At 42.9% G+C, this 22,625-nt stretch overlaps 1 protein-coding gene across 2 annotated transcripts in view; it reads left to right on the forward strand.

The window, feature by feature from the left end:
- The first annotated feature begins 11,425 nt into the window (after positions 1-11,425).
- EPHA3 (EPH receptor A3) overlaps positions 11,426-22,625 on the forward strand; it is a 150,183-nt gene continuing 138,983 nt past the window's right edge. The window contains exon 1 of one of the 2 annotated variants that reach the window (XM_066619984.1): positions 11,426-12,035. In XM_066619984.1, the coding sequence (XP_066476081.1) occupies positions 11,441-12,035 (595 nt within the window). In that variant the 5' untranslated portion in view covers positions 11,426-11,440. The remainder of the gene's footprint in view (positions 12,036-22,625) is intronic. The other variant, XM_066619983.1, reaches the window with a different exon arrangement.

Below are 22,625 nucleotides of genomic sequence, written 5' to 3' on the forward strand. Positions count from 1 at the left end.
CCAACCCATTATCTGTGTAAACTCTGCAGGAAGTCCTATTTCTAGATGCCCCTCCCCATTGTGTGGACCTCCTCCCCTGGAGGATGCAGTATACAACTGTCTGTTCACCTGCTAAGTGCTGCCACCCTGGTTCAAAGCTGTAGATTGGCTGCTGCTGACCCATGCATCTCTACACCAGTCCTCAAGGGGGAGGGAGACATGAAGAAGCTGCATTGTACTGCCTCCCCCAAACCAGAGAGCTTTGAAGTTGACTGCAATCCCAGCCTGGGGGATTAGCATCTAACATCCCTGAGTCAGGCAGCTTGTTGAGATCTGGCTTCCTCCTGGAATTCTTACTTACTTCAGAGTGAACACCTAATCTCTGTTCCTACTGTCTGTCCCACTCCATCCCTGCCAGTTGTGACTGACCTGGCAAACACCACCATAAACGTACAACAGTCTGGAATAGGCATAAAAAACCAAAACGCTTCCTCTTTGATGGCAACTAGCTAACCTCAGACTGTTCCAAGGGGCATGTGGGAGAGGGCTAAGCCAAACCATGTCTGTAAAGGTGAGTAGCCAAAATGGCCATGCTTGTTCTGTCCCTCCCTTCTTCACATCACCCAATGGAGTTCAAGGGATTTTCTGACTTGCCTCATGCAAGAAGGGATGGGGCAAGCTTTAATGAGAATTTTTTCCTGTGTTAGTGTTTGCAATTCAGTTATCAAAATTAAGGACTTAATAAAATTATATAAGATTGGGAGGCTTACAGAGAAGTAAGGAACAGTATTGTCCCTTACTTCCCCATAAGGTCCTCAACTAGCAATGGGTCTCCTTGGACCTGTGTCTACTTTTTTAGCAGCCTCCCTGCCCCCGTTCCTCCCCCATTTCTGCCCAGTTTTTCCCCCCATCTCCACCTGTCCCCACCACATACTTTATGGTGGCGCTGGCCTGTCCAGCCCCCACTGCTATGTGTGATGCCTCTGGTGGTGGGGTGGAAGTACGCAGCTCTGCACACTTCCATAAGGCAGTTTATGATGACCACAAATTACACTCCACTGCTGAAATGCTCGGTTTGGTGGTGGGGAGGCGGATAGGATTGGGCTGCTAATGTGTTATGTCCAGTTTCATCAAGATTATCTTGGGATAATGTTTTACTGATGCATAAATATGCTTCTGCACAACAGTTAAAGATCCCACGAAAATCTTGTTTCAACACTGTGTACAATCTCAAGGTTGTTTTCTGCAGTGCTGTGTCAGTGTACATGAAGACACACTGTTTAAAACACTTCGCAAAAAGATTATTCAACCAATGAAATATAGCTTTCTTGCATGTTTTACCAACTTACACATACACATTGGAGATGTGAGTGGGAAAATGTCATGAATAAACTTAAGGATCTGAAAGCTATTGCTTTCATCTCTTTTGCATAACATTTGTTGTATACACATACATACAAAGTACTGGAGAATTTCTACTGTGTTTGTGCTATTTGAAAAACAGGACTAGGTAATCGGGATCTGTAAAACCTAGTAAGAAATCTGGATGAGGAGAATTTTTACCATGTTGTTTTTTCAGAGCGAAGTCCGGCATGGTTACTTTCTTAAAGTGTATTCATATATCTGCAAAAATAGCTTGGCAAGTGAAGTCCTGCAATCAGTCACACACACTTGCTGTGATAGTAGGGTAGTTAAACACCATGGTCCCACTAGTGCATCAGCCCAGTGGATCTCTGTTGTGTGCAGGCGGCAACATGATGGAAAGCCCCACCAGGGTATGAAGTTTCATAAAAAATCCTATACATAATGAATGCCTCTGCGTAATAAGAAGATGTAATATATGTACAAGGCAATAAGTCAATTTCAGCATTAAGAACAGGGTCATTAAGAGTTTTAAAACCCTTTAAAGCTCTTTTAGGGTTCACAAGATTCTTTGTGATTGTGAAGCACATACAGGTAAAAGACTACTGTTGTAGATTGGAACAGAACCTGTTCCCGTCTGAGAATCTTTCAATGTTAACTGGTAGTTTGGGTGTTTTGCTGTCTGTGTAAATGATCTGAAGTCTCATTCTGCTAGACTTTTACAGGCAATTTGGTCTTCATTACAAATTAATGCAGTGATAATGGCTCACTGCTCCCCTTTATGCAGAACATATACAGGCAGTGTTTGCATTTATCATGCTGTATGTACTTTAGTATTCAACTCCTTGTGTCAGCATGGCAAATTAAAGATATTGGCATGCACAGTGAAGTTTTTAATAAATACAATGTAGATCTTTTCTTGCATTTTACTATATGCCAACAATGTTACCATGTGGCGTACAGTACTTTATGGTAATACTCTGAATCAAATTTAATTTTGATGTACTGGAACTCCAAAAATGGATGCCTGTGTAAATGTGTGTTTTTTTTTAAAGTGTAACTGTTCTCCCAAAACAGGTTGTCTTCAAGGTTCTAATTGATAATGTGCAAAGCTTTTAATATCAAGAGATACTCACAAGCTATAATTAGACACCAACCACTAAAGTACTTGAGAGGAAAAAAATACTGTTTAGTAGGTAATTAATAGTTGCTTTGGAGTTTATGTATATATACAACCCAGGAATATAACCCTCCTGTTCCCTCCTGTTAGAAGGGTTCCACTAAATCCAGGAGGGTGCCCGCATGGCTAACCAGCCAAGTTAGAGAGGCTGTGAAGGGCAAGGAAGCTTCCTTCCGTAAATGGAAGTCTTGCCCTAATGAAGAGAATAAAAAGGAACATAAACTGTGGCAAAAGAAATGTAAGAAGGTGATAGGGGAGGCCAAGCGAGACTATGAGGAACGCATGGCCAGCAACATTAAGGGGAATAATAAAAGCTTCTTCAAATATGTTAGAAGCAGGAAACCCGCCAGAGAAGCGGTTGGCCCTCTGGATGGTGAGGGAGGGAAAGGGGAGATAAAAGGAGACTTAGAGATGGCAGAGAAATTAAATGAGTTCTTTGCATCTGTCTTCACAGCAGAAGACCTCGGGCAGATACCGCTGCCCGAACGGCCCCTCCTGACCAAGGAGTTAAGTCAGATAGAGGTTAAAAGAGAAGATGTTTCAGACCTCATTGATAAATTAAAGATCAATAAGTCACCGGGCCCTGATGGCATACACCCAAGGGTTATTAAGGAATTGAAGAATGAAGTTGCAGATCTCTTGACTAAGGTATGCAACTTGTCCCTCAAAACGGCCACGGTACCAGAAGATTGGAGGATAGCAAATGTCACGCCTATTTTTAAAAAGGGAAAGAGGGGGGACCCGGGAAACTATAGGCCGGTCAGCCTAACATCCATACCGGGTAAGATGGTGGAATGCCTCATCAAAGATAGGATCTCAAAACACATAGACGAACAGGCCTTGCTGAGGGAGAGTCAGCATGGCTTCTGTAAGGGTAAGTCTTGCCTCACCAACCTTATAGAATTCTTTGAAAAGGTCAACAGGCATGTGGATGCGGGAGAACCCGTGGACATTATATATCTGGACTTTCAGAAGGCGTTTGACACGGTCCCTCACCAAAGGCTACTGAAAAAACTCCACAGTCAGGGAATTAGAGGACAGGTCCTCTCGTGGATTGAGAACTGGTTGGAGGCCAGGAAGCAGAGAGTGGGTGTCAATGGGCAATTTTCACAATGGAGAGAGGTGAAAAGTGGTGTGCCCCAAGGATCTGTCCTGGGACCGGTGCTTTTCAACCTCTTCATAAATGACCTGGAGACAGGGTTGAGCAGTGAAGTGGCTAAGTTTGCAGACGACACCAAACTTTTCCGAGTGGTAAAGACCAGAAGTGATTGTGAGGAGCTCCAGAAGGATCTCTCCAGACTGGCAGAATGGGCAGCAAAATGGCAGATGCGCTTCAATGTCAGTAAGTGTAAAGTCATGCACATTGGGGCAAAAAATCAAAACTTTAGATATAGGCTGATGGGTTCTGAGCTGTCTGTGACAGATCAGGAGAGAGATCTTGGGGTGGTGGTGGACAGGTCGATGAAAGTGTCGACCCAATGTGTGGCGGCAGTGAAGAAGGCCAATTCTATGCTTGGGATCATTAGGAAGGGTATTGAGAACAAAACGGCTAGTATTATAATGCCGTTGTACAAATCGATGGTAAGGCCACACCTGGAGTATTGTGTCCAGTTCTGGTCGCCGCATCTCAAAAAAGACATAGTGGAAATGGAAAAGGTGCAAAAGAGAGCGACTAAGCTGATTACGGGGCTGGGGCACCTTCCTTATGAGGAACGGCTACGGCGTTTGGGCCTCTTCAGCCTAGAAAAGAGACGCTTGAGGGGGGACATGATTGAGACATACAAAATTATGCAGGGGATGGACAGAGTGGATAGGGAGATGCTCTTTACACTCTCACATAATACCAGAACCAGGGGACATCCACTAAAATTGAGTGTTGGGCGGGTTAGGACAGACAAAAGAAAATATTTCTTTACTCAGCGCGTGGTCGGTCTGTGGAACTCCTTGCCACAGGATGTGGTGCTGGCGTCTAGCCTAGACGCCTTTAAAAGGGGATTGGACGAGTTTCTGGAGGAAAAATCCATTACGGGGTACAAGCCATGATGTGTATGCGCAACCTCCTGATTTTAGGAATGGGTTAAGTCAGAATGCCAGATGTAGGGGAGAGCACCAGGATGAGGTCTCTTGTTATCTGGTGTGCTCCCTGGGGCATTTGGTGGGCCGCTGTGAGATACAGGAAGCTGGACTAGATGGGCCTATGGCCTGATCCAGTGGGGCTGTTCTTATGTTCCTGGAACCTGGAATGAGATTGAACATTTCAAGGTCTAGTCATTTTGGCTTAATCTGTGTTTCATGGTAAGAAAACAGCAATAAGTCCATCCTATATTTGCCTCTTTGAACAGAATGGGACTTCTGAACAAGACCAGGATTGTGCATTGGCTTGTGCTGGAGTATGCTTATCTTTTATGTGTAAAAGACACTGCTGAGACTGCAAGTGTGTTAGAAAAGTGGCATACGTGTACCCATATCGTTTGGAAAGGAGAAATGTGCCGTCTGTGGTTATTTGACTGCTCTGCAAATTTTGAAATGCTCTAGGTGGGAGATGGAGAATATTTGGGAGTCTAGTCTTTCGAGACTGAAGGTTGCCAACAATGGACTGTTAAATTATAGAATTCCCCTGCTCTGGTTTACTTTCCCTTGCACTCCTAGTTGTGGCAGTGGGGAGTCCTGTTGCAAATGTGTAGATGGGATCCTGACACAGGGTATGTGTAAGGACCCTGGGAAGATGAGCAATATGCCAGCCCACTTGGTTGTAGGCATTGGCTTCTTGCTTTTTGTGTAGTTCCCTCTCAACAGTGTACTCAAGATGTACTTCTACTTATGTGTTTAAATTTTATGGACTAAAGTACAGTGTAGCTTAGCCCCATGCCTTGTTCTGTGAGATCAGTGTTCCCTTGCTGACAGCTCAATCCTATGCATGTCTACTCAGATGTAAGTCCCATTGTGTTCAATGGGGCTTACTCCCACAAAAGTGCGTATGATTGTAACCTCTCATATATTGCTGTTGCTGTGTCATGGTTGGCTTCAGAGTTAATCCTATCCTAATCCTACCCATGTAGGAGTGGGGAGGAAGGTTGTAGAAAGCAGTCATCTGACTTGGATGGTTTTTAAAAAAATTATTTGTTTCAGGTGCTGCCTTGGCGAGTACAAATAAGCTCTGAGCATAGAATTCTACTTAAACTCCACTCCTCCCTCAGCATATCCCTGATCCATCAACTTAGTTGGCAGTACTCAGCTCGGATAACCTTTCCAGCACTGCAAGGGTATTGCGAAAATTGTGTTTTTGCTTGCATAGCACCGTATTCCGTGCCCTTAAGGAGCATAGGAGTGATTCTATCAGGCATTGGGATGCTTTGAAAAGAATGTTAATGATGAAAAGTCTCCCTATTGATTTGATGTTAATTTTCCATCTAGATATTAATGCATGCTCTTGATCTTTCCCATTAGTGGGAAAGCATCTCCATCTCTCTCTCTTTCTGTGTACACGCGTGTGTTTGAATAATCTGAAAATAGCCTACAGAGAAAGGGTTAAGCACATATGCCTTGATTCACAGTTTCCTTCTGCTGTGTTTCATAAAATAAAAAAAGTTGGAAAACTGTTCCGGTATCTCCAGTGCATTGTCTTGTTTGGCCATTAGACTTGTATCTAAACATTGGGGGTTAAGCATGCTTAAATCCATTAAGTCTAATAGACCTATGTTCATGACTCATGGGTAAACAGTGGAATTCTCACTTAGAATTAAATTTGTGCAATCCATTTCCAACCTAAAAAAATGTGTGCAAATGTATTGTCTGCCTATTGATAGTCAAGTCAGGATCCTTAACGGCATATGAATTGCACTTGTTTTAAATATGGAAAGTCTACTGCAAGGTCTATTTAATGTGTCTGTTTTAACTCTCTTTAACATATGTTACTTCTTTAATGTATTTTTACTTTTTTAACATAACTTTAATGTATGTTACCTCTCTGACCCCAGAAAATAATTTGCATTAAATTACAGAAGTGAACCTTTGTTGTTAAAATCATGACATGCAAATAGGACTAAAAATCATATTGCTCACTCATGAATGGAATCATTGGGATGAGTGGATAATTTTAATTAGGACTGAGATTTAAGCTAAATATTTTGATTATGGGTTGCAACATCCAGAGTTAAAGGAATGTTTATTAGGTTCCATCCAATCATGGCAGATTTATGGAGCACTGGCCTGGTAGAATTTTAAATTTATTTCATTCCTTCTGAAGCAGTTTAATGCTTGATACCACCACACATTATGGCACAGGCATTTTCAAGCTGTTCTTAGTGTGGCTTTGTCATATTTTGTGTAGCCCTTGCAATTTCTTGTAAATGGTATATCAGTGAGCAGGCACAGCCAAAACAATGCTGCTGATTGATGATGACGATGATGATGTCTGATGTTGCTCCCCCACAGCTGGGAGGGTGGGAAGCAACTCATCTCAGTTATTTTGTTAAAACAAAAAGTACTGGAAACTCCAAGCATGCACTGCACTTTCTCTTGACTTAAAAGGATAGCAAGGAAGGACCCAGGTAAGTGTCTGCTTCCCCTCACTTCTTCTTGCATGGTCACTTTAAGCTTGAAGGTACCACGCAAGGATGGAGCAATGGGAAGGGCTAGTGAAGTGGCTCATCACTGCCTGCACAGCTTTTTTGGTGCATGCAGTAGCAAGCTGGTTCATTCAATGCAAGGAAGGAATGAGGGTAGTAAAGCAGTTGATCTACTTCCCACTCACTTTTAGCAAACCAGAAGAGGGTCAACATGGTTTGCATCTGCAGGGACAACAGGGAGGTGGCGGCAATAGGGAGTTTCTTTAGGGATATAGAAAAACTCCCTCTTTTGGGAGGGAGTATGGAAAAACTCCCTCTTTTGGGGTTGCTACCTTCCCCCCTCCTGCCCCTTAAAGAGGCATTGTCCAGTGCTTCCCAGGCTGGTGGTTGCAAGCCACCAATTTGGGAACCACTGTCATAGACAATTTTACCAAAAGTATTACTAACATGACTGAGTTTAAAATAATTAATGAAATGCCAGCTTATCAGCATCTAGGAAATTTAACCACTAGCAAAGTCAGGAGTCATTTGTACTGTGTGGTATGGTACAACCCACCTGACTTCCTCAATGTGGGCAAAGGTTACTATCAAAAAATGAGTAGAAAGAAGTCAGCATCATAATGGTTTTGCATAGTTTCACCAAAGTGGAAAGCTGAAGATGATGTGGGAGAATGCTGTTTAGCCAGATTCCCAATCCAAGTTCTGCCTGGAGAACCTATACCCACTTTTAGCTAATTAGCTCCTTTTTTTTTACCCAACAATGACTCTAGTTCTGCCTTGCAGTCCTGCTGGACCCCACCACCAGGGTAGCTCACCTGTTCAATCTGCAGAAGTCCTCTCCGCTGCCAGCAGCCTCCCGCCACTACAGCAGCCCCTTGGTCTTCAGCAGGTCTTGGGCATGGCAGCCACAGACCAAACTCCAGCAGTGGACAAAGTCCATTACTGCTCCAAAGACTATCAGCAGTTCTGTAGTTCCAGTCATCCTCAGAAGTCCATCAGCCATTAGTTTCTCAGTCCATCAATCCAGTCTCCTCCCTTATGCTTTCTTCCTTCTGCTACCCATACCAAAATCTCCCTTAATCAGGTACTTTTATGCCTGAAGGCCCTATTGCCTTCAAGTGGCTGCAGCTGTGCAGCACACTCTCTGCTGAATGCCCAGGCCTTACCCTTAAAGGGGCCACTGCTGACACTTTTAAATGCAAAGTTTAAACTTTTGAAAATAATATAAAATAAATATTTTTTTCCTTTAGGGGTATAGAAAAATTGTGGTTTCATTGCTAATTCCTTCCCTCCTGAGGTACTGAGAAATTTCATGGAAAACGCTGCCCTAGTATCAAAATTTTTCAGAACTCTGTTTTATATGGTTTATCCCCTGAGCTTACTCTGCCAGATCAGTGGATCATTTCTACTCAAAATTTACTGTTACACTTAAGAACTCAAACCTTAATGTACTGCAGGTAGACACTGAACCTTTGTTTAGATTACTCTACCAAAGATATTTTTACTTAGAAAAACACATGGGTGATAAAACTACTGACTAAGTAGGAAAGGCATCGAGCCTTCCGCTTTTGCAGAGGCAGAGCAGATCGTTCCACTCTCCCTTTCCCTAACCTGGGGTGCCCTGCAGGTGCTTGTGCAGGGTTCCCCGCACACAGGGACGGCTGCTGCAGGGACCGGAGGGTCCCCCCTGCCGCCTCCCCTCTTGCCCCCACAAAGACTTACTGCGGGTTTCAAACTCCCAGAGACTTTGAAAACCGCAGATGTAGGCTATAAAGCCCAAGAAAGAAAGGAAGGAAGGAACAAAAGCTAAAATGGTGGTAAGTTTTTCAAAGTGATGCGATTATTGTCCTAAGGTAGGTGGAGGATAAACAATGGATGTGAAGACACAGTAGAAGGAAGCTTGTACAAAGGAATATTCCTTCCCCCACCTCTCCGCAAGTTCTTAAATAGCCTCTGTGCACCCTCAGAAAGGGTAGCGGATGGGGGATGAGGGGCTTCGTAGGGAAGAGAGAATTGGTCAAAATCCGGAAGGAGGCACTTTCCATGAGCAAAACCTAAGCAGAGACTAGGGAACTAAGTAACCCCGGGGCTGCTGTGGGGAAGGGGGTGGGGGTTTCCATGTACTTTGCTGTATTTGCTTCCTTCTCCTTGCATAGCTTGGCTCCAATCCCAAATTCAGGCTGAAATCCTGTACACGTTTCTGGGAGTCAGTCCCATTGAATTCAGTGAGACCTCTGTGTAGATGTGCATAGGATTTTGCTCTTAGTTTCTAAAAGTACAGAAATATTTCACAGTATCAAAGTTCTGGGTGCTGTTAGGAGCCTTATCATCTAAACCAGCCATTTTCAACCACTGTGCTGTGGCACACTGGTGTGCCACGAGTGGTTCCCAGGTGTGTCACGGGAACTTGGGAGAGAGTCATTTATTAATAGGACCATTGGGGGATGTGAGCCTTCCAGTGTGCCTTGTCAATTGTCAAAAAAACTGATGGTGTGCCTTGACCATTTTAGTGCCTTGCCAGTGTGCTGTGAGATGAAAAAGGTTGAAAATCACTGCTCCAACTATAGTGATTTATGCTGGTCTGAGACAGTTAAATAAACTGTTTATTTAATGAACAGATGAACAGGCCTTGCTGAGGGAGAGTCAGCATGGCTTCTGTAAGGGTAAGTCTTGCCTCACAAACCTTATAGAATTCTTTGAAAAGGTCAATAGGCATGTGGATTTGGGTGAAACCGGGGACATTATATATCTGGACTTTCAGAAGGCGTTTGACACGGTCCCTCACCAAAGGCTACTGAAAAAACTCCACAGTCAGGGAATTAGACGACAGGTCCTCTCATGGATTGAGAACTGGTTGGAGGCCAGGAAGCAGAGAGTGGGTGTCAATGGGCAATTTTCACAATGGAGAGAGGTGAAAAGTGGTGTGCCCCAAGGATCTGTCCTGGGACCGGTGCTTTTCAACCTCTTCATAAATGACCTGGAGACAGGGTTGAGCAGTGAAGTGGCTAAGTTTGCAGACGACACCAAACTTTTCCGAGTGGTGAAGACCAGAAGTGATTGTGAGGAGCTCCAGAAGGATCTCTCCAGACTGGCAGAATGGGCAGCAAAATGGCGGATGCGCTTCAATGTCAGTAAGTGTAAAGTCATGCACATTGGGGCAAAAAAATCAAAACTTTAGATATAGGCTGATGGGTTCTGAGCTGTCTGTGACAGATCAGGAGAGAGATCTTGGGGTGGTGGTGGACAGGTCGATGAAAGTGTCGACCCAATGTGCGGCGGCAGTGAAGAAGGCCAATTCTATGCTTGGGATCATTAGGAAGGGTATTGAGAACAAAACGGCTAGTATTATAATGCCGTTGTACAAATCGATGGTAAGGCCACACCTGGAGTATTGTGTCCAGTTCTGGTCGCCGCATCTCAAAAAAGACATAGTGGAAATGGAAAAGGTGCAAAAGAGAGCGACTAAGATGATTACGGGGCTGGGGCACCTTCCTTATGAGGAAAGGCTACGGCGTTTGGGCCTTTTCAGCCTAGAAAAGAGACGCCTGAGGGGGGACATGATTGAGACATACAAAATTATGCAGGGGATGGACAGAGTGGATAGGGAGATGCTCTTTACACTCTCACATAATACCAGAACCAGGGGACATCCACTAAAATTGAGTGTTGGGCGGGTTAGGACAGACAAAAGAAAATATTTCTTTACTCAGCGTGTGGTCGGTCTGTGGAACTCCTTGCCACAGGATTTGGTGCTGGCGTCTGACCTAGACGCCTTTAAAAGGGGATTGGACACGTTTCTGGAGGAAGAATCCATTACGGGGTACAAGCCATGATGTGTATGCGCAACCTCCCGATTTTAGAAATGGGTTATGTCAGAATGCCAGATGCAAGGGAGGGCACCAGGATGAGGTCTCTTGTTATCTGGTGTGCTCCCTGGGGCATTTGGTGGGCCGCTGTGAGATACAGGAAGCTGGACTAGATGGGCCTATGGCCTGATCCAGTGGGGCTGTTCTTATGTTCTTATGTAATGGTCTCAGACCAGCATAAAGGACTTGGTATCTCCTCTATTAACAGTCAGAAAAGTTTTATAGAACTTGCATAAGAAGTTTGAAAATCTAAAAGTAGTGATTTTCAATCTTCTTATGCAAGCCCTATAAAATTTTCTGACTGTTAAGAGCGGAGATACCATGTCCTTTCTATTTTGTCAAATGATAATTGGGAAACTGTTTACATTGCTATTGTGGCTAATTTTATAATGTGTGTTCATATGTTTTAATGTTTTCAGTGGGAAGAAATAAGTGGTGTTGATGAGAACTATACTCCAATCAGAACTTACCAGGTTTGCAATGTTATGGATCACAGTCAGAACAACTGGTTGAGGACGAACTGGATACCACGTAATTCAGCCCAGAAGATCTATGTGGAACTCAAGTTTACCCTGAGGGACTGTAACAGCATCCCACTAGTTCTGGGCACTTGCAAGGAGACTTTTAACCTATATTACATGGAGTCTGATGATGATCACTCTGTCAAGTTTAGAGAACATCAGTTTACAAAGATTGATACCATTGCTGCTGATGAGAGCTTCACGCAGATGGATCTTGGGGATCGCATTCTTAAACTCAACACGGAGATTCGCGAAGTGGGACCTGTCAGCAGGAAAGGATTTTACTTGGCTTTTCAAGACGTGGGTGCATGTGTTGCCTTAGTATCGGTGCGAGTGTACTTCAAAAAGTGCCCTTTCACAATAAAGAACCTGGCCATGTTTCCAGACACGGTACCGATGGATTCCCAGTCGCTGGTGGAAGTGCGAGGGTCTTGTGTTAATCATTCCAAAGAGGAAGACCCTCCCAAGATGTACTGCAGCACTGAAGGAGAATGGCTTGTTCCCATAGGGAAGTGCTTATGTAACGTTGGCTATGAAGAAAGGGGCTATGCCTGCCAAGGTAATGTTTATATCTATCTTAATTGTATGTCTTCATCAGCATTCATTGAACAAGTTTTTCTGCCTTAACAATGCCTTGAAAACTAAGCAAGAGGACATGTGTGCAATCCTTTCTAGAGTTAATGAACTGGCTTTAGTTCATATTAATATATGAAATTCAGTGCTGCTTATACTTAGAACATTAGAAGTGCATGAACATAATATTGCACTGATACTACCACTGAGAAAATTCTTCGGAATCACTCTCTGACCTGGTTCCCTGGCCCATAACCCTTGTGGCCTCCTCACTTACCTATTTTCTCTGCTGATAGTACGCAGTATCTTCTGTCACTGAGTCCTGTATTGTTTTATCATTTCCTACTTTCTTCAAGGCTTCAACTCCATTATCCATCACTCTGTTTTAACCCTCAGGTACTTGCTTTTAAGACTGCTGCCCACTTTCTCCCACTTGTGTTAGCTACTTTCTCTCTGTCAGCATCCCTGACATTTTTCTGTCACTCCCCTATAGCATATTACGCCTCCAGGTGTTGTGAAACTTGTTCCTAGGCTCCAATGTCTAGCTTCTAGTCTCAGTTTCCTCACTCCTCTGCCCTTCCCCTGAAGCTTCAGCTATCCTTCTTTCAGCCTCTTTTCTGCTCCCTAAAACCTAACTTTCTTTCCATTCAGGATCTTTGCTCAGTCCTCCATCAACTTCTTTGACAGGTGTTACACCCAGCCAAACTGACCACTTTTCTTTCCCTAGCAGATTATGAATTGTAAAACTGTTTAGTTCCCTGACCAACTGAACATTCCATGTCATCCCACCAGTTCAGACAGTCAGTGTTAGAGACTTCAGTACCACAAATGCCAATACATTGCAGAATTATGATGTGATATTCTGTGAAAATACACAGGTGTGTCTTTCGGTCTGATTTCTACAAATGCTGGCGTCCATTTTTTTCCCCCCAAAATGAAGAAGATAATCTTAAACCAGGTTATCCAAAAGTCAGAATTAATATTCAGATTAAATGAAATGATTCAGATTTTAGCATAACTTTCATATTTAATGTAATAATTTAATGTATTTAATTTAATAATTTAATGTAATAATGTATCTTGTTTTTATAATATTATAAATACTGTTTGACTCCTGTGGCTACATTGGTGGTTCCTGGCCCAGTGAACCTGTTGTGAATCCCAACATCATCTTCTTTTTCATTCAATTCATTTTGCTGTTCTATAGGCTTGCTGTTTGTTTGTTTGTTTGTTTGTTTGTTTGTTTGTTTGTTTGTTTGTTTGTTTGTTTGTATGTACTTGGAGGAATGAGGATGTGGGGGGCCCCCTTTTTGCTGCTTTCTTGTCCATTTTTCTTGTATCATCTTTGATTCTGAGCAGCATCACAGAAAGAGATTCAAATAATCAAGAGCTGATCAGGATATTTTTCTTCATTTTCAATGTCAGTCATCTCTTTACTTTCTCTTTTTCTATGCCTTAGCAGCCAGTGAAGAAGAAAAGTTCCTCATTGTGACTCCTGAAATTCAATAAAATACTAAATTTATGTCTTCTGCCTTCTGCAAAAGAGATAATGGCTCATTTCCTGAGATATTTCACGTAGTTGAATCAGGGGCTAGTGGAATGTTGGCACCCCTGTCGGCTACCTAGTGCACCTCTGTGATTGGGCTGACCCATGATCTGTGCTCACAAATCAAAGAATCAGGTCCCTGATGTTCAACTGTTTTAACAAAAATAAAGTAAGAAGGAGGAAATGGCTTTTGAGAGCAAGAAGAAAGTAGGCACTGAGTTACACTTTAAAAAGAACCTAAATATCTGCTATTTCGATTGGTTACCATTAGATAAATACATGGTTGCCACACAATTCTACATTTTATATGTAGAATTCTACATTTTACATGTTATATGGGTTTTAATTTCCATCATGTTACTGGCCTCTGCCCCCTTAAGGGGCGGGGGCAGCCAGGAGATAGGGGGAAGGCAGAAACAGAATTTTCTGGAAAAAAAACAGAATTTCATTGATTCCAGATAAAAACTGTTTTCTTCTTCTTTAGGGAGGTTAAAATTTCATGCCTTCTGCAGCCATATTCCGATTTTTTTTTAAGTATTAAGAAAAGGAGTACTTTTTGAAGTATTATAAAATTATAAATCAGGAAATTTTAACTTCTTTCGAGTAGATAAAAAATTACAATCAATAATTCAATAGATAATTCAATCTCGTGTAAATGAAGCAAAAGTAATTGCTCCAGTATTAATTGGTTAAGGGTGTCAGCATAAAGCTGAGGAGAAATGGACACACTACGAAAATGTTTATACCTCTGAATGACTTCTCTTTTCAGACCCTGCCTCTGTGTGCAATGCCTGCTGACTTCAGTCAGCAAGAGATTGCTGGTGACTGTGAATGCAAAATGCAAAAGCAGACTCTGATCCTGCAATCATTTCTTGGCATCCAGTGGCGCTGCCCTGCTTTGTGGATTTCCATTCCATTTGTTCATCAAGAGAGCTTTGTATGAGCAGGCCATTAACAAAACTGACAGGGCGTTCTGGTATGCTCTGGTTTTACATACAACGTCCTGCTGTCCTGACAGCTTTTATCAAGACCCAAATTTGTCAAATATTTTCACCAGGGGGTGATTTAAGTGGCACTTTAAAAGCAGTTGGTAACCCAATCCCCTCCCTGCTGTTGACGTCAGTAACACAGCAGGAATCCAAAGGCTTGGAACCAAGTTCAGTTTTTCTCATACTTCTTGGCTGACCAGTGTGGCTCAGCACAGTTTCTCCTGTGCTGTCCCCCCCCTTCCAAGTTTTAGAGATTAAAATAACTTTTTTATATGCAGAGCAGGCAAGAAATAAGAATGCAATCATAACATTTAATTATGAAAAATTTGGAATGATTTACTGTTACCGCATAGCTGACAGTCTGTGAGAAGCATTGAACGATACTTTACAACTTCTAGAGATATATTTCTGCAGCATTTTTTGTCTTCCTTTGCTTTGATCAAATGCTGAATTTGATTATCTAATGTTAAGTCATTACATCTTAACATCAATTAATGTTAAGACGAAGAAGTGATAAAGAAATATTCATGGAAAATAAGCAAGAAATTTTGCTGCAAAGGGTATGGTTGCATATGATTAGTTTATGACATGATGATGGTAGCTTCCCTAATCCTTTCAAAGATGTAGGCATTTGTTTAGTCCTTTCTGAAGGGACCGCGATGCAAAGGGGTTGATTTTAATCTTGGGAAGCAATCCGATACATACATACCTGAGTAGACATGCATGTATTTTGTGTGGTTGCTACTATTCTGAAGAATTGTATTGAAAGTATGCATAGCACAAATTTGACTTACTAAATTTACAGCTCAATCCAAAACCAGTTCCTACCAGCTGAACGGGCACACATGCGGTTGCAAACATGCCGTAAGGCATGTTAACTGTGCAAAGGCCAGTTCCACTGGCAGAGTGGCACCCGCTGATTGGATTAAGTCCTAAACTGGGCGGTGGGGTGGAGGATGGGACGGGGTGGGGTGGGGGCAAGGAGGAAGGTGGTTCAGGCTTGGGAGGGGCAGGTACAGCAGAGGAGGCCTCCCCCCTCCTGACCCCTCTCCAGGCTTGTATACACAGGACTACTTGGTTCTCTACCAGCGATTTAACTGGCATGGCTCCGAGTAGACCCATAGAGGCTGCTGGGGCTTGACAGCCGCCTCTTTTCTGGCATAGGATACTGTAGTAGCTGTTTTAGCGCAGCTGATTCATGGCACAGGTAACCCATTTAGAATTGGGCTGTTAGTTTTAAGTTCTGTTGTGTCTTCTCTGCTTTGCAAGGACATTCAGCCTGTTTGCAGGACACTCAACATCTTGCTCTGTCACTAGTCTTTTCACTAGTGCTCAATCATGTGCTTTATCACTAGTCTTTTCACTATCACTAGTGCTCTATCTCAAGTCTTTTCAAGACATTCTGTGTGGTGGTCTGTTGCTTTTTCCCCTGTAGAAATCAATGTTGGGGACAAAGAGGTGGGTTTTTCACATTTATTAACAAAATACAAAAGGTCCGCAGCTTGGAAGTTTGGCGGTGGGACATCACGTTGTTGTCAAAAATTCTGATTTGCTGAGCTCTGTGATGAAGGTGGGCCTATTTATGTATTTTGTGGCTGTTTCTACTCAGAACATTTAACTTACTGTCATAATGAATACACTTCAGAGCCGAGTAGTATTTGCTTCAGCTTTTTTCCTAATTGCTTTGCTTCTGTGTTTATCCTTACAAAATTGCCTCTGAATGGCCCAACAATCTGAATTTTTTTGAAAATACTTTAATTTTTGTTGAAGACTACTGAGATTGAAGATAACAATGTGAGATTTGGTTCATGGATACTCAAAAGTTGTAACCAATGTACAATTCATTTATCATTGCACTTTTCTCTTTTCCAGGGGGCTCTTCCTCAGTTGTGTCTATGTTTAGATTTATCAGGCGATCCCTCATTAGTTCCAGTATGGAATGTATAGGAACTAACAAGAGCTTGCATTACCACATTGACAGCTGCTGCAAGACTTTGATAAAGAGCAGTTGTACTGAGGAAGGTGCATTTTGATAATTGATGAAAGTGCTCTTAAATGTAAGAGCCATCTTGAAAAATGAGCCCAATGGGCAAGACCCTTATAACTGTTCCACTCCTTGAATTGAAGGACGTGGTGCAGCCTAAACATGTTGTTGGCAGATGTCTAAATAATCAGAGGTGAACTAACATTGTAACTGGGCAAAACAGCTATACTGGTGTAGTGAAATTCATACAGTTGTCTGTCATTCTGCTTGACTCTGAGAAATGGGATAAGCAAGCTCTGAATCATATTACTTTTCCTTCTTTTAAATTACACCCTTTGTGCCTATGTTTGACAGACTTTGGTCATGAGTCATGTTGTTATATGAACATATAAAGCTGCCTTCTACGAAGTCATATGATGGTTCCATCTAGTTCAGTGTTGACTATGCAGACTGGGAGCAGTTCTCCAGGGTTTCAGATGGGATGGATTTTGACCAGCCCTATCTGGACAGGTCGGGGATTCCACCTAGGATCTCCTGTAAGCAAAGTATGTGCTTTGCAACTCAGCTGTTGCATTCCTGTTCTTTTTTGCTCCTGCTCTGCTATTGTCAATTTTCAGGCTCGTTCACAATAATAAGAAAAATACAGCAATAAATCAACAGTGATTCAGATGTTAAAACAGCAAATAAAACTGGTGGTAGTTAACAACAAATCTAGTTACTGTATCAGATTTTAGTTACAGTACTGGGAAGATTAGGATTAGATGACTGAAGATTTGTGGGTCTGCCAGTAATTCCTGATAAGCACACACTGCTTTCCAAATCAGTTGACCTGTATCTGAATGAAAACAAAAAGTCCCCAAAACAAAAGCAAAATAAGCCCCTCAAACAACTGAGATCTGTTAATTGGGGCAAAGTACCTTACTGACATACATCTATGTACTTACGGTTCTTACATAAGTATAAGGTACTTACTTAAGGTACTCACAGTAAGGTTCAGTGGTTGCCTCCTGTAAGGTCAATGTTTGATGTGATAATTTACAGCAGCTGCTCTTTGACAGGAAGGTTCATTCTTAAGAAAGGGAGGCAAAACATAAGTGAACCTGATTTTGAATGAGAGAGAGGCAAATCTCACCAATGGTTGGGCAGGAGGATCCTTTAATTGTTGCTCTGTCTTTCAAACATTTGCATTATTAACCTTGGTATCCTGTCAGCTGGGCCTCTCACACGATTGTTGGCATAATGGTGTTCCTTTTATTTTAGTGTTTTGCACCATGATTTGATGAGTCTCATTGTCAGACTTTTATCATTTTAAGGCAGACAGAATGGTCCACTGATGAGATGTTGAGAAATAAAGTGTGAGGCATAGGAACATGCAATGTCTCCTACTGCCATAAAAAACACAGCATACAAAAATAGGCAGGGCAGGGAGGAATTAGGAATTACTTCATCCCATCTCCTTCTGGGGAAGGTATGCAGATTGTCATTTCCCCAGAAGAATGGCTGGGACCTGGTGTTCTGGTGCTCTACCAGGCAAAGGACCCTCTACAGTGATCCAGAGGCTACTGCCACTACCATAGCCTCTACTACCTTCCCTTGCCCCAACTTATGTTTCTGGTGTGTTGGGGCAAGAGAAAGGGGAGGTGGTGATGATGGAAGTTGGAAAGACTGATTGTCATGGTCTCTGCCACCACCATGGCCTTCCTTTCGCCCAGAGGAAACTTTGGGTTGCTTTGGGATGAGGGGGGAGGGGAAATGACGCTAAGGCAATAGTGGTCAGATTGGTGCATGTTTGGCTTCTGAACAAATCCTCCTGTTCTGGGCTAATTCAGATATGCTTATGCAGCAGTTGGCTTGACAATTATTTAATCAAGCAGTTTTAAGAATAGCTCCTGTATTTTTCAAGGGTTTTGTTTTCAAGAACATTGTACAAAAAATTCCAAGCACTTTTAAGAGAAAGTCATACATTTCGTGAGCAGTTCATTCAATTGTATCCATGATATTCAGAAGCAAATCCCACTAATTTCCATAGGTTTAAATCCCAGACAAATTACTTGGAAACAACTTGTATGAAGTATCTCTTACTACCATATTATCCATCTTCTCTCTTCATGGCATCTTTTCTAGTATCTGTTGCTGGTGTCTCTTCTGTATCTCTTTTTAGACTGAGTCTTTTGGGGGCAGGGGAGCATTTATTGATTTATTTTACTATGTAAACTGCTTTGTAAACTACTCTTGTTGAATAACAGTATATAAGCATTCTTATTAATAATAATAATAATAATAATAATAATAATAATAATAATAATAACAACCACCATCTCAAACATTTTCACATCAGACACTTTTCTGAGTCCACCCTTTGTCTGAGGTTAAGCAGAGATCCTTTTTGGTTGTGATCCCAGTGTGCTCTTCTCGATGGGAGGCAACTGTCATGTTATTTTGGCAACAGACAAAGATTTTTTTGTTTGTGAGAACTATAGTAAAAGTTGCAATATCTGGCATCTCCAGGGCTGAAAAATTGATGGATACAGGTGGAGCCTGTTTATGCATGTGAGTTCCGTTCCATGACCCGGTTTAGACCCGGATTAAGAAAAAAAGTGTTGTGCTAAATTCCATAGTTACACAAATATGCTGCAGCCTGACACTTGGGGTTGGAAGGAAACTAAGGCAGCTGTTATCAATCCCCTCCCCTCCCCTGCCTCCCCCTCCCCCTCGTCTTACTCAGCCCTCCTTTTGCCAGCTTCTTTCACAGGTGGGATGCTGAGCTTTTAAGGGTCCAGTTCTATGCATTTCTACTCAGAAGTAAGTCCCATTCTAGTCAATGGGGCTTACTCCCAGGAAAGTGCGGATTGGATTGTAGCCTAAATCTCATGCTTTGGCTTGCTGGGAAGACTTGCTTGCTGGGCTGTTTTGTATCCTAGGCTGGAGCACAGAGAGCCTGCACCATCTCAGTCTGAAGGGGGGGATTGGGAAACACTCCCTGGGTTTTTTAAAGCAATCCCCTCCTACCACATCTGCCTGTGTGTGTCTGTGTCTGTGTGTGTGTGTGTGTGTGTGTGAGAGAGAGAGAGAGAGAGAGAGAGAGAGAGCTTCACCTTGTTGCATGTGCTCTGGCTACAGAGGTTCCCCCCTCCTTCCCGTCACCCTCCAGTCACCGTGACTCAGGGGCTCTAGGAGTCTTACTGTTCCTTTGCAAGGGGAACCTCTTCCAGGGCTCCAGGAAGAGCCTGGAATTTTCCTGCTTGTGCAAGGCGGAGCCTTTTTGCAGTGTTTTGGGCTGCCTTGGAACTGAGTGAGACAGCGCCAGCACAAGAAGCCTACACCATGGCTTCCTCATGAGGAAGCTGCTTGAAACATTCACTAATAAGGCTATACTATATCTCCAAAACTAGATGTGATAGGGCAAAACAGATGCCATTTTTGGAATCGGCACCCCAAATTCATATCAAACCACCATAAAGTTTGGGGAAAAATTTTCTGACCCTCAGTTTTATAGGCCTGTGTAATCATTTCTAAAGGGTCAAGATGACATTGCCTCGGTTGCTGCTTTAATGTCAGACCTGCCGACCATCCAAATTCTTTCATAATTAGGGATTATTGCATAGCACATTTGTTACCCACCTGTCAGGAAACTTGCCATCTTGTTGAAGAAATTGTTACAAACTCTCAGTGCTTTGGGATTTTTTTTTTTTTTTGCAAGACATGGTATACTATTGCACTTCAGACTACCGTGTGCCCCAAATTGAGATCTGATATCTCTACAATTGTTATCTTTTTTGACTTTACAAAGTAACAAATAATGGCAATGTCTTCCATCATAGTTGTTGATTCCACCTTTCAGTTCATATAGCTCATGATGAGATGACAGGTTGAGCCTCATAAGAACATAAGAACAGCCCCGCTGGATCAGGCCATAGGCCCATCTAGTCCAGCTTCCTGTATCTCACAGCGGCCCACCAAATGCCCCAGGAAGCACACCAGATAACAAGAGACCTCATCCTGGTGCCCTCCCAATGGTGCCCTCCTCATTATTCACGTGGGTTCCATTCCAAGCACTCACGTGGATGGCAAAAAATGCAGTATAGCAAATCAATTTTTAAAACCAAGTTTCTTTGCTCCGGTGAATTAAAAACAGGCTTGCTGACCTTTGTGATGTAAGATAAGAGTCATTAAGAAGACAATCCATCAATCAGTCCTCCTCCAAGCACCTAAGTGATCACCTTTCTTTCACATGCTCGGGGGGAAGGGAAGGGTCCGATGGAGAGAGAAGGACTGATGGATTGTCAGCCAGCTGCCCCCCCCTCTCTCATTATTTATTATTTATTAAGGCTATTATTTTTAAAACTGATTTTAAAGGGATGCATTTTCCCCTTCTCCAGGCATCAGCACATTCCTTCTCATTTGCAGGGGCCATTCATGTTGAGTCAAATCCATGTATAAAAAAATCCATGTATAAATAGGCTGGACCTGTATGTTTCTTGCTTATGAAAGACTGTAGGAGGGAGTCTGAAGTTCCCCACTGATATAGACAGTGGTGCAATAGGCCTGCCAGGTGTTTGCAGTTAGGAAAAAGGCCAGGGACAAGTCACTCAGTATGTACTTCCCAAATCAGTTGTTTACTCTGGACTGAACTTGCTTACTTTATTTTATTGCACTGCCTGTCAGCTAACAAGGCTTCCAGGGCATATGACGTATAATAAAGCGAAGCTAACTTAGGCACCTGGCCTAGATGCCTTTAAAAGGGGATTGAACAGCTTTGTGGAAAAAAAGTCCATCACGGGTTACAAGCTGTGATGGGTATGTGCAACCTCCTGTTTTTAGAAGTAGGCTACCTCAGAATGCCAGATGCAAGGGAGTGGCAACAGGATGTGGGTATCTTGTTGTTTTAAGTGCTCCCTGAGGCTGCTGGTGGGCCACAGTGAAACGCTGGAAGCTGGACTAGGTGGACCCTTGGTCTAATCAGGCAGGGCTTATGTTCTAAGCCTAGGGAAAGGAATCCTTCTCAAATTATATGAAGTTCTCCTTTTGCATTCTAGCTTGAGTCATCCTATTGTATCAGGTCTGGTCAAATCTTTCAGGTAAAGCAAATACAACATATACAACAAATACCCCTAACAACTTGGTGCCAGCAAAGCCTTAGTGAGCCTTTTTGTGTGTGTGCTCAGCTTGGACCCCTTTCTTCACATCTGAAGAAAGATAGTTCTTTCTTCAAAAAAATGAAGATAGTTAACATCAGCTCCTTGAACCATTAGACAGAAAGGAGGGATTGGCAAATCCAGCTTGGCTTGTCTGGAGTCAAACCTTGAGTCTCCACCCCTCACAACTTGACTCAAAAACAGGTCATAACTGGGGCACCTTCTGAGTCACCAAGTTGCCTTTTCGCAACTCGAAAAGACTCGAAAAGTCACCCCCTCTAAGAAGCCTGCTGTGGGAAAAAAAAACTGGGGCTGCTACTGGGATGTGTGTTGGAGTTGTCTTTAAACTCTCCCCTGCTGTCTCCATCCCACATGTAAACAAGGTGGGAGGGGTGGGAGAGAATGCATGACAGCTGGGAGAAAAATGCAAGTGGGAGAAGGATCACATGCAGCAGCTGTAAGACTTACCAAGATGACCCAATCCTTTGCAGCTCTACTCAGAAGTAGTCCCATTTGCGCCAGTTGTTTAATGAAGCTCCCTTCTCCCAAGTAACAGCAGAGGCATGAGGAGGAAAGCGTGATCGCTATGAACTGCCTCCTCCCCTTCCCTGGACTTCTCCAATGAATCAGAAGGCATGAACCCCCTTGGCTCCTCCTTCTGCCCTATCTCAGCCAAAGAAAATATCAGAGCGCCTGTCCTTTGTTCAGTGATCATGTTCAGAGATGGACAAGAGAGCCCGCTCCCGCCTCCTATTCCTTGCAAAAGCAAAACATTAACCCTTCCCTGCCTCCTAGCTGGAACTTCCCTGCTGTTTACCCACCCAGAATTATGATCCCTTGAGATTTTTCATGCAGCAAATATATTAAGCAGGCACACCCAGGCACAGACAAACTTGAGCCTGCATGCATGGGGATGAGTCTC

The sequence above is a fragment of the Tiliqua scincoides genome, chromosome 3 (genome assembly GCF_035046505.1).
Source record: "Tiliqua scincoides isolate rTilSci1 chromosome 3, rTilSci1.hap2, whole genome shotgun sequence".
Lineage (NCBI taxonomy): Eukaryota > Metazoa > Chordata > Lepidosauria > Squamata > Scincidae > Tiliqua > Tiliqua scincoides.